General features: G+C 35.5%; 1 protein-coding gene across 2 annotated transcripts in view; it reads left to right on the top strand.

The window, feature by feature from the left end:
- Positions 1-21,781, top strand: part of MTHFD2L (methylenetetrahydrofolate dehydrogenase (NADP+ dependent) 2 like) — a 148,689-nt gene that overhangs the window by 5,340 nt on the left and 121,568 nt on the right. For both annotated transcript variants that reach the window (XM_007179832.3, XM_007179833.2), the window contains 2 exons: positions 12,592-12,776; positions 13,405-13,527. In XM_007179832.3, coding sequence (XP_007179894.2) covers positions 12,592-12,776; positions 13,405-13,527 — 308 coding nt within the window. The remainder of the gene's footprint in view (positions 1-12,591; positions 12,777-13,404; positions 13,528-21,781) is intronic.

Genomic DNA, 21,781 nt, shown 5'->3' with positions numbered 1-21,781 from the left:
ACTCTGCAATGAATATCATCTTGCCTTTGAATAATCCAGTTGTATTGTTGAAAAATAAATTCTTATTAATATTTAAGGGAACATTAAAAAACTTGTCCAAGATAACACAATTAATAAATGGTGAAGTCAGGATTTGAACCTGCATGATCTATCCAGTGCTTTACTCTACAAGCAATTTATAATTGTTGACATATCTCCCTCTTGCTTTTCCTCTTTCTGAAAACTCTAATTAAATCCTGTAGAACTTTTGTGAATCAAGAAAACTGATTTTGCATATAAATCTTAAAAATTGTCTAGTTAGATTTCCTTAATACAGGGTGTCTCTTAGCCTGGGACTTAATGGATAGAATTTAGGGGATCCCTAAACTTAGATGGGAGGTCACTAACCTCTAATAAACTTAACATTTTCTTCAGTGTTGAATGTTGGCCTCAAACCACAGTAATATTAGTAGTACTTATGATATTGCCAGTGAAAACATAGATATTTTAATAACAGTTGATGCAGAGATCTCAAAACATGATATACACTCACCACTACTTTGATATTATGGTAGTAATTAGACTTGCCACTAGATCCTTTTATTTAACGCTTTTAAAAAAAAAGTGATAACAATATTTCAATAAAATTGGTTTCCTTGTAAACCTGTGTATTTTATGTTAAACATTTTAAAAAGATTGTTCTGAGAAGATGTACATCGGATTCAACAGACTGCCCAAGGGTCCTCATGGTATAAACTTTAGCATCTAAGATTTTTTCTGCAAAAATTATGGATGTTTAGGTTGCTACTGATGTTCTAAGTTACAGGTTAGGGTCCTGAAAGAGTTAAGTTACAAAATTGAATAACAGAATCACACATCATGAAAAGAACTTGCTTTACTTTTTTTGACTTATAAAGTATAATTTCTGATAAAATTACTTCACGGTGTAAGATAGTATCTAGGATGTGAAATGAAATGTTTTTAAAAGGCCACAAACTTTAACATTTCTAAGTATTAATTTACTTTAAAAAAACATTCACTTACTTCGAATAGCTCCCTAGTACTACTGATTGGTTGGTTTTATTCCACATGTAATTTTGCCCTGGTTCCCTTGAGTTTGTTTCATTTCTATTGTATAGTTAATTTGAACTCAAAATCTTCAAATTATGCTCTAAGATACAAAGCGATTAAACTATGCTAAGGACTTGCAGAGATATTTGAATTGCTAATTACCATATTTGGCTTTTTCATCTTTATAGATCATAAAACAGTTTATTGCATCTCTAAAGTTGTGGTTGAAAATGAGATTGAAACATAGATGCAGAAGCAAGATGTGAAGTATACAAATTAAATACACTGTTGATCTTGAGCAGATTTTGTTATTTTACTGTTTTGTGAAGGAGTATTTAGATACACAAGAAAAGTAGTGATTTTTTTCCTCCTGTTTACTACTTTGTTTTAGTTAGTTAAACTAAATTAACTTCATTTAATTCTAGGAACTATAAATTTAATTTAATTCTGGAAACTGTAGATTAAGATGGTTGCAGTTTATTTTCTGGAAAGTAAATAGGTAAATAAGCTCATAGAAACAACACTAAATGTTGGTGGCTTTTTAGTTGCATATTACTTCTGGTTCTCTGAATACATCTCCATCTGTTACTTAACAGAAACTAGGAGAGCCATTTTTACAAACCAGCCAATCAACTCTTAGCCAAATCCTCTTATGTAAGGTCAATGGAGACCATTCCCATTATATAGATGAGGAAATTGCATGCCTTTGAAAGCAGTTACGTGACTTGTCCAACTTCATTATAGCTACTAAGGATGAACCAGGGCTGACACTCGGTACTGCTGGCTTTGGGTGAGTAATTTGTACTGCATTGTGCTGCCCTACTGCTAACTCTCCTCCCTAGCCCCTTCATTATGATTTATTCTTTCCTAATGAAGCCATATTTAGTGCTAGCCTAGAAATGGAGGGGAGAATAAAGTGCTGAAAGGGAGAGCTCCTTGTTCTGCCTTCTTTGGGGGTGACTTGCAACATTTCTGCCTTTGCAGGAGATGTCACCTGAGCAAGTAATGACAGGGTGCATTGTGTGAAAGATATCTAAGGGGTCAAATTGACTTCACTTTTGATGTGTATTAATGGCAATGTCAGTATATAATTTTTTGACGAAACCACATTTTTAAGAGTAGAAAAACCCCATTAAAGTAATGAAAATTACATATTTAGAATATTTATTGACTTATATTAGTCGACCTATAAGAGTTCTACTGAAAACTATTTTCAAAATTAACATTTTAAAATATAATTTATACCCTTATACATTAAAACAATTTAAATTTTTAATATTAATTTTATGTTAGCACATTTACATTTTTATGTTAATTATGTGACTGTTAACTTTTAACGTATGACACATTCTTGGTACATATACATACAGTTGACCCTTGAACAATGCAGGGGTTCGGGATGCTGACCCTCCAGAGAGTCAAAAATCTTCACAGGTGGCCCTCTGTATTTGCAGTTCTGCCTTCTCAGTTTCAACCAACTGAGAATCGTGTTGTACTACGGTACCTAGTTAATAAGAAAAATCTATGTATAAGTGGACCCATGCAGTTCAAACCCATGTTGTTCAAGGGCAACTGAACTTGAATCAGTTTCTTAGCCATATCTTCATTTAATGCCTTGATACTGATAATTTTCTGGAAAAAAAAAATGCTTAATTTAAAAATTAAATTTGCTGTGTTTTCTTATAAGTTGCAAATTACTCTTTTCTTTAGACAGTAGTATTTTTAGTTTTAAAAATACTTTCTCTACAGATGCTAAAGCACCTGGTAAACTCAGAGCAAACTCTTCTAAATTGAACATAGTCTCAGTTCTAGTTTTTTTCATGAAGATGTTTCAGCCTAAATATTTTCACAAGTGCTATTTTCATGTCTCATTTCAAAGTACCTTTCTTTGACAAGTATTTAAGATAAAAGTCATCAAATAAGTTGTATCTATTTATGATTTTTAAAATATTTTGCCATATTTAGATGCAGTAAAATGATAGGTCTTCTCAATTACGTTCCATTACATTACAAAATATAAATTTATTCAATGAAAAATAGGAACGTCATCAAAAGTTCTTCCCACAAATTGGGATATTTTAAATTGGGATTATAGATGTATTTGTTTACTAAGTCTGTCATAAACAAAGTACCACAAACTAGATGGCTTTGTGGAGGAGGGGCTACTCCCCTTTTTTTCCTCTTAGTTCTTTTAGCTGGCAATTAAAATGACATAAGCAGATTAACCAGAGAAAACCAAATTTATTCAGTACATAAGGGAATTCACATAAACATGAAGAATTCCAAAGATAGTAAGGCAAGATGAGGTATATATGTTATTCTGGACTAAGGAGAAGAAGGTAAGGGTCTGGGACTTAAAAGAAAAGTAAGGTAATTCACAGGAAGATGAAAAGAGTTAATGTTTGGTGAACAAATGTTTGCTGGGCCATCTAGAGACAGTGGGACACAGAGAGGACTTTGATCAAAAACAGGCCTTGCTAGGTTCCTGCTTGTCTACCACACCTAGTTCATACTTTAGAATGGTTATCTGTTGTGATAGCTCCTTCCTGGAACCAGCCTTCTATCTTAAGTTCTTTTAGGCATTTAGGGGGAAGTTCAGAGGTTTCTTCTGGAGTCTATTAAGCCTTGGTTATTTTCAGCTGGAAATAATCTGCATGCCAGAGTGGCACAACTTGGGGCGGCCTGCCCTGAACCCCATCAGTTTATTTTATTTATTTATTTATTTATTTATTTATTTATTTGGCTGCATTGGGTCTTCATTGCGGTGTGTGGGCTTCTCATTGTGGCTTCTCTTGTTGTGGAGCACGGGTTCTAGGCGCCGCGGGCTCAGTAGTTGTGGCATGTGGGCTCAGTAGTTGTGACTCGTGACCCCATCAGTTTAAAGCAACAGAAACTTAACCTCACACCTGTGGAGGCTAGAAGTCTGAAATCAAGGAATCTACAGAGCCATGCTCTCCTGGCCTCTCGTTGCTGGCAATCCTTGGTTTTCCTTGGCTTATAGCTGCATAACCCCAACTCTGCCTCTGTGGTCATATGGCCATCTTGCCTCTGTGTCTTCACGTGGAGTTCTGTCTTCTCTTCTTATAAGGACAGCAGTCGTATTGGATTTATGGTCCACTCCACTCCAGTATGACTTCATCCTACACCATAATTACATCTGCAAATACCTTATTTCCAAATAAGGTCACAGCCACAGGTACCAGGGATTAGGATTTGAACATAACTTTTTGGGGACACAATTCAACCCACAACAATAGAATTTCAAAATTGCTTGTATATTGTTTGAGGCATCATTGTTTAATTAGCTCAGTACTTCCCTTGCTTTTGAAGGGGTACATTTCTGTTTGTAAGCTTTGGTTTCGGTATTTGCAATTCACTAAAAGTTTCAAATCTGAAGCCTTCCCCCGTGTCTTGGCCTATTTTTTGAATATGTTAACAATTTCCAACAGATTTTGAACAAAATGCAACACTTTTAGGTCTTTTTGGCTCATTTACAAAATAGATTTTTAAACACTTATTTCTAAAATCTGTTGTAGGCAATGAAGAGAGAGTACATTCCAGTTTTTGTATTCAATATAAACTTCACAATAGCTTTGTAATTTAGTTACAATAAGTGAGTTTATGTGTACAATATTTGTTAATTTATCAATTTATACTTTAGTTGGTAGATTATAGCTTGTTTCATACAATTATGGATATCTTGCTCCATGACCAGTTTCAAGCACATATGCTTCATAGGTTTCTTTGTATTGAAAGTAGCTGACCACCTATCTAGAATACTAGAGTGGGGATTTCTGCTTTGAGAATGATGGGGGCATAAATCAGTCGTTCTTAACTGAGGCTTAGCAGAACCACTTTCTAGATGTTTTTGTTAAACCCTGTGAGATTTTTAGATCTAGCCTGTAGAGAGCCTCAAAAAGTTCCTGGCAATTCCTTAGCCAGTCTGTCTCATCAACTGTGAGTACTGTTGTGTTCTGTAAAAGAAATTTTGTCAGAGATGAAGAAAGTTTTCTTAAGAGACAAAAGTACAAACTCTAGAGGCAAAGATGGTTTTCACATTAGAATTAAGAACTTTTCATCAAAAGTAACCATATAATAAGTGAAAACACAAGCCACATACAGGTGATACTTGATACATAGGTATACTTGATACAAGATTAGTGTTCAGAATGCATAAATAACTACTACAAATTAGGCACAAGTTAATAATCCATTAGAAAAATGGTCAATGAGGAGGAACAGGCATCCCATAGAAGAGGAACTCCAAATGGCCAATAAACCTATAAGACATCCAACCTCTAGTAATTAGGGAAATGCATAGTAAAACCACAACAAAATGCCGTTTAGCTAATTGGTTAATTTAAAAACTTTGACAATATCAAGGAAGTAGAGCAATAGAAATTCTTAAACACTACTGGTGGACTTATAAATTAGTGCAACCACTTTGGAAACAGGTTGACATAAATTGAACACACATAAATGTATCTTATAATATAGCAATTCCATCCCTGGGTGTAACCTTAGAGAAATATTATAATATTCCATGTTATTTTATATTTATATCATGTAAATGTGATATATATCATATATATCATCTATATTATACATTATCATATATAGTATACATATGATGTATATTATTATATTATAAATAATGTATATTATTATATTTTTAATATTTATAGATATAAACATTAGGTTAAATGATAAAAGAAAGGAATGGAAAGGAAAGCAATGCAATTATAGACCCAAATTTCAGGATTGTGTTTAACTCTATGGGAGAGGATCAGGTTTTGGTAGAGGAGGATTACAAAGACAATTTCAATGACAATGGTAATATCTTTCTTAAACTGGGTGGTAAGTTTGTTAATTTTACCATTATATTTTCTTTTCATGTGTTTTATAGATATTTTGCATCTACTCACTTTTAATGTAATTCAAGATCTGTTTTGATAGCACTTTAAAATATTCTAAGATAGAAAGACATATCCAGAATACTGCCTATCTCACCATTTTATTTTGCATATTTCTTTTTAATCTTTAGCCATATGCATGCACATTTTAAGTTATAATTATGTACCTACAATTTTTCATTTAATTTCTTCACTTAATTTTATGCAATGAGCATTTTCACATATTGCTGTTTTTATAATTATTATTTTCAGTGGCTGCATAGTAGCTCCAACAAATTATAATACAATAAACAATTTAACTCCGATAATTCCACAAATATTTGATAAACACAATGTGCAAAATACTCTTAGGTATTAAGGATGTCATAGTAAATATAAGCTTCCTGTCCTACACAGCTTAGAGTATAGTGGGGGAGACAGTAATTTTAACAAGGACTTAAGATACTACCTGAGGGTAAAAGCTGGGTGCTGTGGGCACTCATATAAGAGGCAGATCCCCAGGTTGAAGCGGTCAGAGACCATTTCCCAGAGTGCTTTCCAAGCTGAGACTTGAGGACTGTGTGGGAGGGAAGGAGGAACAGATTTGGTGGGGATGTCAGAGAAGTGAGAAGGAGGATGAAGAGTGTTTCAGGTCGAGGGAATAGTGTATGTGAAGGCCCAGAAGTGAGAACCTAGCACAGGTGATAAATGCAGCTATGTGTAGTGTGGGACTTGGTGAGCACAGGGAAGCTAAAGAAAGCTCATGCAGGGGCGTGTAAGCTACGGGATGTTTGGATTTGAGTTAAAACTTCCTTTCCTCAGTTTTTCATGTCAAAAATTTTGGAGTCATATTTGACTTCTTTTTCTCACACCCTATACCCAATCTCAGTAAATTCCAGTGGCTCCACCCTCCAAATAGATTCAGAATCAGAATACTTAGCATCTCCACTGCTACCCACCTTGCCCAAGCCACCCTCATCTCTTGCCTGGGATACCACTAGCCTCTTAACTGGTGTCCCCACTTGCCCCTTCCTCCCGTAGAGTCTTTCCTCCACATTTTAACCAGTTATCACTGAATAATGAAAATTAGGTCATGAAAATCAGGTCAAAATTTCTAAATGGCGTTCTTTCTCATAATAAAAGCCAACGTCCTTCTGAATGCCTGTAGGACCCTATGTGATCTGATGTCACACTACTTCTCTGACTTCATGTCCTGTTCTGGTCCATTTGTTCTTTCTACTGTAGCCACTGGCCTTCTTTCTATTCATCAAACATACCAGGCACATTCTTGCCTAACATCCTTTGTACTTGCGGTGTATTTTCCTTAGCCTAAATTCTTTTCTCCAGATGACCACATAACATATTCCTTCATTTCCTTCATTTATACTCAGATGTTACCCGATTAATCAGAGAAGTGACACCTTAACCAACCTCTGTAAAATGGTAACTCTGGCCTCCAGATGTGCCTTTTTTTTCCCCCATGTTTCACACATGATATGTTAAATATTTGTTTTTAAAAAAAATTTGCTCATGTCTTCTTCAACTAGAATATAGTTTCCATGAAAGTGAGCAATTTGTTTTGTGCATTATTATTTATATTCCTGGTGCCTAGAATAGTGCCTGGCACATACATGGTTTTCAATATGTATTTATTAAATTAATAAAAACTGGACATGTAGTGCAGTTTTAACAAGGGAACGGATATGATTCCATTTGGAAAATCACTCTGGCTGCAGTGTGGGAAATGGACTGGCAGAGAGATCAAGACTTGAGCCAGGGTGAATTCTTAGGAGTTGTGTGTTTCTATGGCTGAACATTTGAGTTGTTGCTGATATGTAACATTTTTCAACAATGTGCATGTTGAAAAAAACCTCGTTTCTTTATGCACTAAAGTCTATATGAGCTATTAATGTGTGTGTTTACCATTTCTTCCAGCATATGGACAGATACAGGCATTCTCCCATTGAGCCTCCACTAAGTCCGGGTTGCGTCATTTATCCTTATATTGTGTCTCCCATAGAGCCAGGCTTGCTGAGGCTCTGCAGCGACTGAGGGAATCAGTGGGATGGGCCAGCTGCTACTGAAAATGCTTTAAGTCCCTATTCATAATTGGGTGGCAGTCTTTTGGGTGTTTACCCATAAACACCAACTAGGCCAGGCCATATCATGTCAGCTATAATTAGCAAGCTGAATTAGCACATTGGTACTATAATGTAAAGCAAGCCCTGTCACCTCAGACCCCAACAAAAAATGTGCAGTCAGGTTTAATCTGTAGGTAGATTGTCTTTTTGGAAGTCAGGAATCAGTTTATGCCATTGTCATCTGACATTCTCAGGGTCACACAGCTTTGTAGTGTCTAGGCCATAATTATCCTGGATTATGTTCAGTTGTTGCCAGTTTCACACTAACCTATGACTAAATCATTGTGTTTAACAGAGAATCAACTAATAAAACATGTAAGCAGCTGCATTGCTATTCATATGCTATAGAATGCAACATGGAGCTCAGATGATTTTACATTTTAAAATGCAAATGTATGTTCTTTACTATAAGAGTGACTTCTAGTCTATTAGCAGATAAATTTGCTTCTATAGCAGCGTATTTTACCTATCTGAATATTGCTGGCACAATTTAATTTTTGGAAAGTATTTTTTTTTAACTACCTGAAATTGTTTGCCATATCTGCAGCCCTTAGTACTTGTTAACATAGGAGGTCCTTGTTTTCTTAGTATTAAAAGTCCACTTAAATGAATCAATAACAAATGAGCAACAGGAATTCAAAGTAGATAGTGAAAAAAGTTCATTACTTAATCCTGAAAAATAAAATTTAAACTCAAAAGTGAATGTATTTTATCTTAACTTGATTTAGTCTAATAATTATGTACTAATTATTAGAATGTACAAAGACACAAATTACAAAAGCTCACTCAAGAAATGATAGAGGGCTTCCCTGGTGGCGCAGTGGTTGAGAATCTGCCTGCTAGTGCAGGGGACACGGGTTCGAGCCCTGGTCTGGGAAGATCCCACATGCCACGGAGCAGCTGGGCCCGTGAGCCACAACTACTGAGCCTGCGCGTCTGGAGCCTGTGCCCCGTAGCGGGAGGGGCCGCGATAGTGAAAGGCCCGCGCACCGCGATGAAGAGCGGTCCCCGCACCGCGATGAAGGGTGGCCCCCGCTTGCCGCAACTAGAGAAAGCCCTTGCACGAACCGAAGACCCAACACAGCCAAAAATAAATAAATAAATAAATAAATAAAGTAGCTATATTAAAAAAAAAAAAAAAAAAAAAGAAATGATAGATAACCTGAAGAGCTCTCTGTATTAAAAAATTTTAATTTTTAGTTTTAAACCTCACCACAAAGAAAGCTCCAGGACCAGATGGCTTCACAAGTGAATTCCACCAAACATCTAAGGAAGAAATAATACCGATTCTACACAAACTCTTCTGGAAATGTGAAGAGGATGGGATACTTCCTAACTCATTCTGTGAGCGCAGTATCACCCTGATACCAAAACCATACAAAGACAGTACAAGAAAAGAAAACTACAAATATCTGCCATATACATAGCTGCAAAATTTTTTTTAAAAAATTGATGAAATCCACAATATCTGGAAAGGATATGTGGGAGGTTTATCCCAGGAATGCAAGGTTGGTTTAACATTTGAAAATTAATGTTATTTACCATATTAAGAGACTAAAACCAAAAAAACCATTTGATCATATGATCATCTCAATAGACACAGAAAGAGCATTCAGCAGTATCCTGATATAAAGTCTATTCAGACTAAGATAGAACTAAGTCATAAAACTAAATGCGTAACCTAAACCCATAAAACTCCTAGAAGGAAACATGGGAGAAAACCTTTGTGACCTTGAGTTAAGCAAAGATTTCTTATGCACAATACCACAAGCATGATCCATAAAAGGAAAATTGATTAAAATACATCAAAATTGAGAACTTATTATACAAAGACACAATTAAGAGAATGAAAAGGCAAAGCATAGACTTGGAGAAAGTATTTCAAATTATATATCTGATAAAGGACTTGAATCTAGGATGTATGAAGAACTCTCGAAACTCAATAAGGAAACGACCTATTAAACAAAGGGCAAAAATTTAAATTACACAATTCACCAAAGAAGATAGGCATATGAAAAAAATATGCACATGAAAAAAAAATGCTCAACATCATCATTCATTAGGGGAATGCAAATTAAAAGCACAGTCAGATACTATCATATGTCCACTAGAATATCTCAAATTTAAAAGACCGACCATATCAAGTGATAGCAAGTATGTGGAACAACTGGAACTCACATATACTTCTTGCAGAAATGTAGAATGGTACAACCACTTTGGAAAGCAGATTGACAGTTTCTTAACATATTTAAACATATACCATATGATCCAGCCATTCTAGTCCTAGATATTTGCTGGAGACATGAAAGTATATGTGCATACAATGACTTGTACATGAATGATTGTAGCAGCTTTATCTGTCATGACTAAAAACTGGAAACAGCACACGTATATCCATCAACAATTAAATGGATATACACAATTTGATATATCCTTACAATGGAAAACTTCTCAGCAATAAAAAGAGATGCACTATCGATACATACAACAACATGAACGAATTTTAATTACGCTAAGTGAAAGTAGCTAGATGAAAAGGAGCATGTAGTGCGTGATTCCATTTTTATAAAACTCGTGATAATACAAACTATAGTGACAGAAAGCAGATCAGTGTTGTCTGGAGGCATGACAGGGACAGATAGAATGGTGAGATTACAAAGGGTTACCAGGAAACTTTTGAGGGTGATGGATATGTTCATTTTCTTGATTGTGGTGATGGTTTCTCAGATACACACATATACTGAAACATCAAACTTTACGCTTTAAATATATGCAGTTCATTGTATATCAATTATACTGTAATAAAACTATGACAAAATTCAGACAATGGTCAAGATTGATACACTGCATTTACCATGACCTTCCATGTCTTGAAAGTGGAAAGTAGACAAAATTAGAATCAAAAGTAGAGTTTACTTATAATTGTATTGTCTAACCAATGTATATTTGCTCAGTTAATTGTTTACCCATGGTTATGATTATTATTGAAATATACTTTTGTGTTGAACTGAAGAAGTGGTTTTCAAACACGATCACGCACAAGAATACCTGTGGGGACCTGTTAGATGTGCAGATTCCCAGGCTCTCTCCCCTCTCCCAGGGATTCCAAATCATGGGTGTGGTCATGGGGTCTAGGAATATGCAAGTTCAGTAAGGTTCCCAGGCAATTTTGACGTATGTATCCATAGACCATATTTCAGAATCACTTCTTAGCAGAACATTGTTTACATCAAAATTGTTTGAATCTGAATGAACTCTGTGGACCACTGGTGCCAGGTTGATATGGAATATTCTTGATCTGGTCTATGTATGTGTACATCAACCTATTAGAGAGGGGGGTTGACTTATTTGGAAGGGGCAGCAAGTTTGCATTTTGTTTGTGCTGGCTGATATTCATGATGACGGCTCTCAGTAGAACATAGAAAATGTACAGGTGCTTGAAAAAATTAAGTTGCTATAAGGTTTTTCTTTCCTCCTTTTCTTCTCCTTCACAATATTCATTGACCTGCTTTTGATATTTTGTGTAATATTCATGCGCTATAGATCATGCTTTCACGAGGCCTTTCAATAGTGAAAGGACAGGGGCCCCAAGAAGAAGGAACCATCTTTTACTTTATCGGGTACCTTTAAAAACTAAGCATGCAGTAGGAGCAACATTAATTCACCACTTTTAAGTTTGAGATCATGGAGAGCAGGAAAACCTTCCCATAAGGCATTTTTTGTGCCTTTCCAGAGATAGATTTATGTCATCTATCAAAGTATAGTATTTCTTACCTACTTAAGCACTTAAAAACTGCCAGGAAGTAATGTTTTGTGCAGTTTTTCTATTAGAAATGATGCCATGGTGCGGGTGTTTGGGTAGGGGGGCAACTGAGCCTTACTGGCCTGGTCCCCACAGTAATCAATGACAAGCATGGCAAGTCTGGCAGCTGTTGTCACAGTTGTCCTTGTCCTGGAGCTGTGGGATAAAATTTTTCCTTGAGTAAGTGAGAAGAGTTGTGTAGTACGGAGCTCATGGCTTCAGGGTCTTGTACAGGATATTCTATTAAGAGTGAACTGACTTTGCCTTTGGGTCAAAAGGCTATGGGGCCACGTATATACACCATGGCCTGGAGCTTTGAAGATGGTTGCCAGTTTTAACTAGACTGTGCTGATCTGTCTCTTCTGAAAAAAATAGCAGAGCTTTTAATACAGCCAATATTCTAGAGCCAATATTCTAGATCTTTAGTATGTGGTTTGATAATTGAAATATATATATGTGAAAGTTATGTATACTATAGATAGATTGTAATGCAGAACTAAAAAGCAGAGTTGGACTCCTTTAAAAAAATTATAAATATATTTTTGAACCTGAAGAATGAGTGTCAAATATACCTGAAAGAAATCAAATTTTGGTTGCTCACTTGGGGAATCATAAATGTTTTGTTCACTCTTGTACCTTAAATTTATGTGGTTGAATATTCCTTATTGCCTTTTTAGTACTACGTTTATTCCTTTGTTTTCCACAGGCATGACGCAATTATTATCTCAGGAACTGAAATGGCCAAACAAATCCAGAAAGAAATACAGCGAGGTGTGGAATCTTGGATTTCCCTTGGGAATGGAAGACCTCACCTCAGTATCATTTTAGTGGGTGATAACCCAGCAAGCCACACATACGTCAGGAAGAAGGTCAAAGCCGCTGCTGCTGTAGGTGGGGATGTGTTTTAGTTGTACTTGTTACTACATGTTTTCTGGTTTTACTTCAAAGTGTGATAATTATGAATGATAATTGTCAACTAAGTGCTATTTGAATGACATGTAGTATTATTATTATTTATTATTATTATAGATTATTTAGTTACCGAAGTTTATATTCATTTCTTACTCTTTTTCTTCAAGTTTCTTATTGAATCAATTCAGTGTGATTTCAGATCCTATGGTGAGATGTGAGAGCAACATGTTACATTTAAAGGGCCTGTTTTTTTGCTTTAATCACATGATAAACCTGGCTAGTTCACTCTGTCGAACTTGGCCTAATCGTGGTGGTGGTGGTATTGGTATTCTTTCTCTCTTCAAATCCACTGACAGTAGCTTATCACAGATGAGCGCGATTTGCTAAATGGGTTACTGGGCCAAAGAATGCCTGTGAATCACGAGAAAGGATCTGTACTATTTGAAAATTCCCTCCTGATGGTGCTTTGAACATGATTTTTGTAGAAGGGCCTTTTCTTCCAGTGGGATAGGAGCAGAGGGAACCAATCACGCACCGTGTAAGACGCCATCAATGAGAAAACACATCTTTTTGTTAAAGTGACTTTCTGTACTTGTTTTTCTTCCAGGTATCTGTAGTGAGATCATTCTAAAACCGAAGGATGTTTCTCAGGAAGAACTTTTGGATATAACCGATCAATTGAACATGGACCCAAGAGTCAGTGGTATATTAATTCAGTTGCCACTGCCAGGTACATAACGCTCTTCTATATGTCTGGTTTGGTTAGGAGCAAGGACATCTTTCAACATTATATCATGACACTGCAAATAATTTATAAAGTACGTTCAGAAGGGGACTAGCTATTATATTAGCATACAATAGGTGGCAATTTCTGAATGACGTTTATAATGACTGAAAATTGTGAAAGAAAAATTTAGGCTTTGGCAATACATCCAGTTCTTGTTTTGCACAATAGTGCAAAACCATGAAAATGATTAAGTTGAAACTGGACAAAGCAATCTTAGTAAATCAATAGGAGAATAACAATTGTTCTGTGACCTTTAAGATGTTTTCTCAAAACACTAAAAACTCTCTTACTGTGGTTTATAAATGTATAAGGAAATGAAAAATAGTAAAATTAATATTTATTCAGTACACTGTAATTTAAAACATTAGAAACATTGAGAATTAAAGCATTTTATTTCATTGCCAAAATCTTGTCAAGAGGAGTTTGAACGGTTATTTGCCTTCTTCTCATCATACGACTTATAATATGGAGCAAGCATCTTTTCTATGCCTTGGTGAATTGAACTGTCAAATTCTTTTTAAGTTTGGATCAACTTCCATTTTGTCCTTTGTCCTTTCAAAGTCATGAGATATCTCTGAGAGTTTCTTTAATGTGAAGTTTTGTTCTGGTGTCACTTCCTCTGGGGCGTTGTCATCCTTTTTGTCACAATCACGTTCCTCATTTATTTTGATCAGTTTGCCATCACTAAGTTCTTATGGCTGCATAGCTACATTGCTCCAAAGGGCACAGTGTCAACATTCCAGGGTCATCCCCTATTTCTCGTACAACCCATTTACATTCAGTTAGAATCCTGTTGAAGCGACTTTATCTTGTTTTTTACATTCATGGCTCTTACCTTCTTGCTGGCCTAGGTCTCTTCTATCCTTGCTTTGCTGTCACCATCTTCAGATCTTCTATGCACATCCAATTTCATTTCCAACATCATCACGTTTTATTTCTTTGTTGCACTTTCATCTTTATGGGCTAATATACTCTTTTGATTACTCACTTTTGTGAAATGTCAAGTGAGTTTATCACTGGAACACAAGGAAGCAACATGATTTGCTGTCTATGTTTGAACTGAATAACAGATGTGCAGTGACCAAGCACTGACAGACTTTGAAAGAAGTGACATGTTAGTCACTGATCATGATGCTCATCTGTTATTTACATAGTGATTTTTGGACCAAAGAGCTAGCAGCTCTTATATAATTAGTCACAGTTAATATGCCGTGATAACTGAAATTTGAACTGTGTTGTTGGAAGGCTGCTGTTATTTGACTAAATTGTGGCTCTGAAATTTGTACATATTTCAATGAGCAAGGCAAGGACTGCCTGAATATTATAGATTACAGTAGTTTTGTACAGTTTTGAGTCCTTCTGTAAGTTCTGACTTGCAGAAAGTAAAGCTGTATGATGCTATCACCTGGGATCTTTGTATAGTATTAATTTTTAATTTATCCAATGATATAACTTAATATCTTAGTATATGTTATAACATTTATGCTGTTTAAATTACACCCAAAATTCACATTTCTAATTATTTTCCTCCAATATGGCTGCATTTAAAAAAATCAGAAAGTTGGAAAGGATGTTAGAAGTTATCAAGGTTCCCCCCAAAATGCTTCTGACAGATAATACTATAGATTCATCATGTTAAAATTAGCATAGTGATTTATCCCTTACTTTTATAACTACAAAACGAATTCAACACATATAGCACGCTCATTTGATTTCATAGGAAATTAAGGTCTAGAAAATATCAGGCATATATATATACATTTTTAAAATTAATTAATTTATGGCTGTATTGGGTCTTCGTTTCTGAGCGAGGGCTTTCTCTAGTTGCGGCAAGTGGGGGCCACTCTTCATCGCGGTGCGCGGGCCTCTCACTATCGCGGCCTCTCTTATTGCGGAGCACAGGCTCCAGACGCGCAGGCTCAGTAATTGTGGCTCACGGGCCTAGTTGCTCCGCGGCACGTGGGATCTTCCCAGACCAGGGCTCGAACCCGTGTCCCCTGCGTTGGCAGGCGGATTCTCAACCACTGCGCCACCAGGGAAGCCCTATCAGGCGTATATTAACATCACAAATCTGTCCAAAAATTTTTGACATTGGGTTTAAACCCAGTTGTTTGGCTCATGCAAAGCAAGAATCTTTTTTTTTTTTTTTTTAATTATTAGCACCTTTAATTATTATTTATTTATTTATTTGGCTGTGTTGGGTCTTCGTTTCTGTGCGAGGGCTTCCCCTAGCTGCAGCAAGCGGGGGGCCACTCTTCATCGCGGTGCGCGGACCTCTCACCATTGTGGCCTCTCTTGTTACGGAGCACAGGCTCCAGACGCGCAGGCTCAGTAGTTGTGGCTCACGGGCCCAGCTGCTCCGCGGCATGTGGGATCCTCCCAGACCAGAGCTCGGACCCGTGTCCCCTGCATTAGCAGGCAGACTCTCAACCACTGCACCACCAGGGAAGCCCTTTTTTTTGTTTTTGTACTGTGTTTGCCAAGCAATCTTCTTGTGGTTTGCAGTTTTTAAATTTCCCCCACTTATATTTGTATTACATTCAAATCATTATAGAAAACATATCACATTTCCAAATATCTAGTTTGTCTTCAAAAATTAAATTCTTGTCTGTAGAAATTTTACCCCTTTATGGGCAATATTCCTTTTGGTTAAATTTATTAGCAGTTTGCCACTAGATGGCACTAGTGATCTGTCTGTACTAAAATCCATTGAGTCCTGTGTTCATTTTAGAAGGTGAGAAGCCTAGAGCCAAAGGGATGATAACAAATATTTGGATGCTTTGAGAAAGGGCAATTTTCTATCTAGCTGAAAAGCCAATAATATACAAAATAACAGTGACTAAAATGTGTTACGTTAAGCATGTTATTATGTCTTAGGCACTTCACATTTATTGATTCATTGGATCCTCACAATAACCCAATGGTGGTGGAGCTATTATTATGTACATTTTACTGATGATGGATTTAAGGTACAGAGAGGTTAGGTAACTTCCCCTAAGATCACAAGCTGGTAATTGAGCTGGGATGTGAATCCAGGCAGACTGGTCCCTCATGCCATTACCGTTATGTTACCACCCTCACCAGCATGCCGTGTTAGCTAGTGAGTAATGTGTGCTTACTAGGTGACAGATATTCTTTTATATGGATGATTTTATTTAATCCTCAAAACAGCCTTATGAGTAGAATTACCTTCTTCATTTTACAGATCAGGAGACTCTATATTACTTAACCTACATTATACTGGGACATATAGTTTGTTGGTTACTAGAAAAAGTTGGATGAAGTAGGAAATCATAAAACAATGCATTTTACCTTAAACATTGTATTATGACATAAAGTATTTATATATTAATTCATCAATCTTTTTTTTTTTTTTTTTTTTTTTTTTTAAAAGTATTCCATTACTTTTATTAAATTAAAAACAAACAGCTTTTTTTCTACTACAGAAGATACTTTTGCTTTTAGCCTTCAACATTTGTTATACATTTGAATGATTTCATGTTAGTTAGTAGTTATTCTGTTTACATTTTGATATTTAATCTTAAGTGATCAAATCAAAATTGCCCATGGGGAATTCTGAATAAAGTACATAATCACTCTTAGGTAAACTCACTATACTTTAGGAATGGTCTAATTCGATAAACTCATTTTACACACAAGGAAACTAAAGTATAGAATTATCAAAAAGTGGTATGGGGTTCTTGATTCAGATTAAAGCTATCAGTGCAATCTTTTTTTTTTTTTTTTTTTTTTTCCACACACACACACTGTATTTTATTTTTACAAGAGATAGATAGACTGACACCAAGCATTGTACATGGATGACCACAACAAAAGCAACAATGATTGCAATTACCAAACATGAAACACACTTATACTATGTCATAACATTGACATTCAGTCCAGTAATCCTCCACTGTAACAGCTCCTTTACTTTGCAGTGAAAATTGATTTGTATATTCTTTTCCTCTGAGTCCTTGTGGGATTTTTTTTTTTTTTTAATTCAGACAGAAAGTCACAAAAATTATACTCATCCTCATCAGTTCACTCAGTCCCATGTAATTAATTTCTTTTTTTTCATCTTGATCTTTTGTTAGCACTTTTATGAGTTCATCAGTTTTTCATTAGAGTTCTGAAAATGCTTATTCATTCAGTTCAGCAGTACAGTCAGTTACCAGAAACCTGTACTTGTCAGAGTCTTTTCCATGAATTTCTTGAAGATGAAACTCTTTTATAGGAACATATTTGCAAAATCATCAGAGTACACCCAGAACTGTCTGTAAATGACAAAAGACTTAAAAATGACCATGGTTAAAGATTTGATGAAAGTTCATAATAATGCAGTTGACAAGAAAATTAGTTATTTCTGAGATATACATTTTAAAGTAATAACTAGGATTATTACTTATAACATTATACCAGAACATATAAGATTTTTAGACGTTTCCTGTAATGTCTGAAACATTTATATTAACATATTTCCATACATATTTCCATACAAATACAAATATAAGATTTTTAGAAATTTCATGTAATGTCTGAAACATTTATATTAACATATTTCCATACATATTTCCATACAAATACAAATATAAGATTTTTAGAAATTTCATGTAATGTCTGAAACATTTATATTAACATATTTCCATACATATTTCCATACAAATACAAATATAAGATTTTTAGAAATTTCATGTAATGTCTGAAACATTTATATTAACATATTTCCATACATATTTCCATACAAATACAAATATAAGATTTTTAGAAATTTCATGTACTGTCTGAAACATTTATATTAACATATTTCCATACATATTTCCATACAAATACAAATATAAGATTTTTAGAAATTTCATGTAATGTCTGAAACATTTATATTAACATATTTCCATACAAATAACCCAATGAAAGTTTAGTATTAGTTGTTTTGTTTGTTTTTTTATACTGCAGGTTCTTATTAGGCATCAGTTTTATACACATCCGTGTATACATGTCAATCCCAATCGCCCAATTCAGCACATCACCATCCCCACCTCATCGCAGTTTTCCCCCCTTGGTGTCCATATGTCCATTCTCTACATCTGTGTCTCAACTTCTGCCCTGCAAACTGGCTCATCTGTACCATTTTTCTACGTTCCACATACATGCATTAACATACGATATTTGTTTTTTTCTTTCTGACTTACTTCACTCTGTATGACAGTCTCTAGATCCATCCACTTCTCAACAAATGACTCAATTTCGTTCCTTTTTATGGCTGAATAATATTCCATCGTATATATGTACCACAACTTCTTTATCCATTCGTCTGTTGATGGGCATTTAGGTTGCTTCCATGACCTGGCTATTGTAAATAGTGCTGCAATGAACATTCGGGTGCACGTGTCTTTTTGATTTACGGTTTTCTCTGGGTATATGCCCAGTAGTGGGATTGCTGGGTCATATGGTAATTCTATTTTTAGTTTTTTAAGGAACCTCCATATTGTTCTCCATAGTGGCTGTATCAATTTACATTCCCACCAACAGTGCAAGAGGGTTCCCTTTTCTCCACACCCTCTCCAGCATTTGTTGTTTGTAGATTTTCTGATGATGCCCATTCTAACAGGAGTGAGGTGATACCTCATTGTAGTTTTGATTTGCATTTCTCTAATAATTAGTGATGTTGAGCATCTTTTCATGTGCTTCGTGGCCGTCTGTATGTCTTCTTTGGAGAAATGTCTATTTAGGTCTTCTGCCCATTTTTGGATTGGGGTGTTTGTTTCTTTGATATTGAGCTGAATGAGCTGTTTATATATTTTGGAGATTAATCCTTTGTCCGTTGATTCATTTGCAAATATTTTCTCCCATTCTGAGGGTTGTCTTTTCGTCTTGTTTATGGTTTCCTTTGCTGTGCAAAAGCTTTGAAGTTTCATTAGGTCCCACTTGTTTATTTTTGTTTTTATTTCCATTACTCTAGGAGGTGGATCGAAAAAGATCTTGCTGTGATTTATGTCAAAGAGTGTTCTTCCTATGTTTTCCTCTAAGAGTTTTATAGTGTCCAGTCTTATATTTAGGTCTCTAATCCATTTTGAGTTTATTTTTGTGTATGGTGTTAGGGAGTATTCTAATTTCATTCTTTTACATGTGGCTGTCCAGTTTTCCCAGCACCACTTATTGAAGAGACTGTCTTTTCTCCATTGTATATCTTTGCCTCCTTTGTCATAGATTAGTTGACCATAGGTGCGTGGGTTAATCTCTGGGCTTTCTATCTTGTTCCATTGATCTATGTTTCTGTTTTTGTGCCAGTACCATATTGTCTTGATTACTGTAGCTTTGTAGTATAGTCTGAAGTCAGGGAGTCTGATTCCTCCAGCTCCATTTTTTTGCCTCAAGACTGCTTTGGCTATTCGGGGTCTTTTGTGTCTCCATACAAATTTTAAGATGATTTGTTCTAGCTCCGTAAAAAATGCCCTTGGTAATTTGATAGGGATTGCATTGAATCTGTAGATTGCTTTGGGTAGTATACTCATTTTCACAATGTTGATTCTTCCAATCCAAGAACATGGTATATCTCTCCATCTGTTGGTATCATCTTTAATTTCTTTCATCAGTGTCTTATAGTTTTCTGCATACAGGTCTTTTGTCTCCCTAGGTAGGTTTATTCCTAGGTATTTTATTCTTTTTGTTGCAATGGTAAATGGGAGTGTTTCCATAATTTCTCTTTCAGATTTTTCATCATTAGTGTATAGGAATGCAAGAGATTTCTGTGCATTAATTTTGTAACCTGCAACTTTACCATATTCATTAATTAGCTCTAGCAGTTTTCTGGTGGCAGTTTTAGGATTCTCTATGTATAGTATCATGTCATCCGCAAACAGTGACAGTTTTACTTCTTCTTTTCCAATTTGTATTCCTTTTATTTCTTTTTCTTCTCTGATTGCCGTGGCTAGGACTTCCAGAACTATGTTGAATAATAGTGGTGAGAGTGGACATCCTTGTCTCGTTCCTGATCTTAGAGGAAATGCTTTCAGTTTTTCACCATTGAGAATGATGTTTGCTGTGGGTTTGTCATATATGGCCTTTATTATGTTGAGGTAGGTTCCCTCTATGCCCACTTTCTGGAGAGTTTTTATCATAAATGGGTGTTGAATTTTGTCAAAAGCTTTTTCTGCATCTATTGAGATGATCATATGGTTTTTATTCTTCAATTTGTTCATATGGTGTATCACATTGATTGATTTGCGTATATTGAAGAATCCTTGCATCCCTGGGATAAATCCCACTTGATCGTGGTGTATGATCCTTTTAATGTGTTGTTGGATTCTGTTTGCTAGTATTTTGTTGAGGATTTTTGCATCTATATTCATCAGTGATATTGGTCTGTAATTTTCTTTTTTTGTAGTGTCTTTGTCTGGTTTTGGTATCAGGGTGATGGTGGCCTCATAGAATGAGTTTGGGAGAGTTCCTTCCTCTGCAATTTTTTGGAAGAGTTTGAGAAGGATGGGTGTTAGCTCTTCTCTAAATGTTTGATAGAATTCACCTGTGAAGCCATCTGGTCCTGGACTTTTGTTTGTTGGAAGATTTTTAATCACAGTTTCAATTTCATTACTTGTGATTGGTCTGTTGATATTTTCTGTTTCTTCCTGGTTCAGTCTTGGAAGGTTATACCTTTCTAAGAATTTGTCCATTTCTTCCAGGTTGTCCATTTTATTGGCATAAAGTTGCTTGTAGTAGTCTCTTAGGATGTTTTGTATTTCTGCGGTGTCTGTTGTAAGTTCTCCTTTTTCATTTCTGATTTTATTGATTTGAGTCCTCTCCCTCTTTTTCTTGATGAGTCTGGCTAATGGCTTATCAATTTTGTTTATCTTCTCAAAGAACCAACTTTTAGTTTTATTGATCTTTGCTATTGTTTTCTTTGTTTCTATTTCATTTATTTCTGCTCTGATCTTTATGATTTCTTTCCTTCTGCTAACTTTGGGTTTTGTTTGTTCTTCTTTCTCTAGTTTCTTTAGGTGTAAAGTTAGATTGTTTACTTGAGATTTTTCTTGTTTCTTTAGGTAGGCTTGTATAGCTATAAACTTCCCTCTTAGAACCGCTTTTGCTGCATCCCATAGGTTTTGGGTCGTCGTGTTTTCATTGTCATTTGTCTCTAGGTATGTTTTTATTTCCTGTTTGATTTCTTCAGTGATCTCTTGGTTATTTAGTAACGTATTGT

This window comes from Balaenoptera acutorostrata, chromosome 5 (genome assembly GCF_949987535.1).
Source record: "Balaenoptera acutorostrata chromosome 5, mBalAcu1.1, whole genome shotgun sequence".
Classification (NCBI taxonomy): domain Eukaryota; kingdom Metazoa; phylum Chordata; class Mammalia; order Artiodactyla; family Balaenopteridae; genus Balaenoptera; species Balaenoptera acutorostrata.
This window is presented reverse-complemented; position numbering and strand designations above follow the sequence as displayed.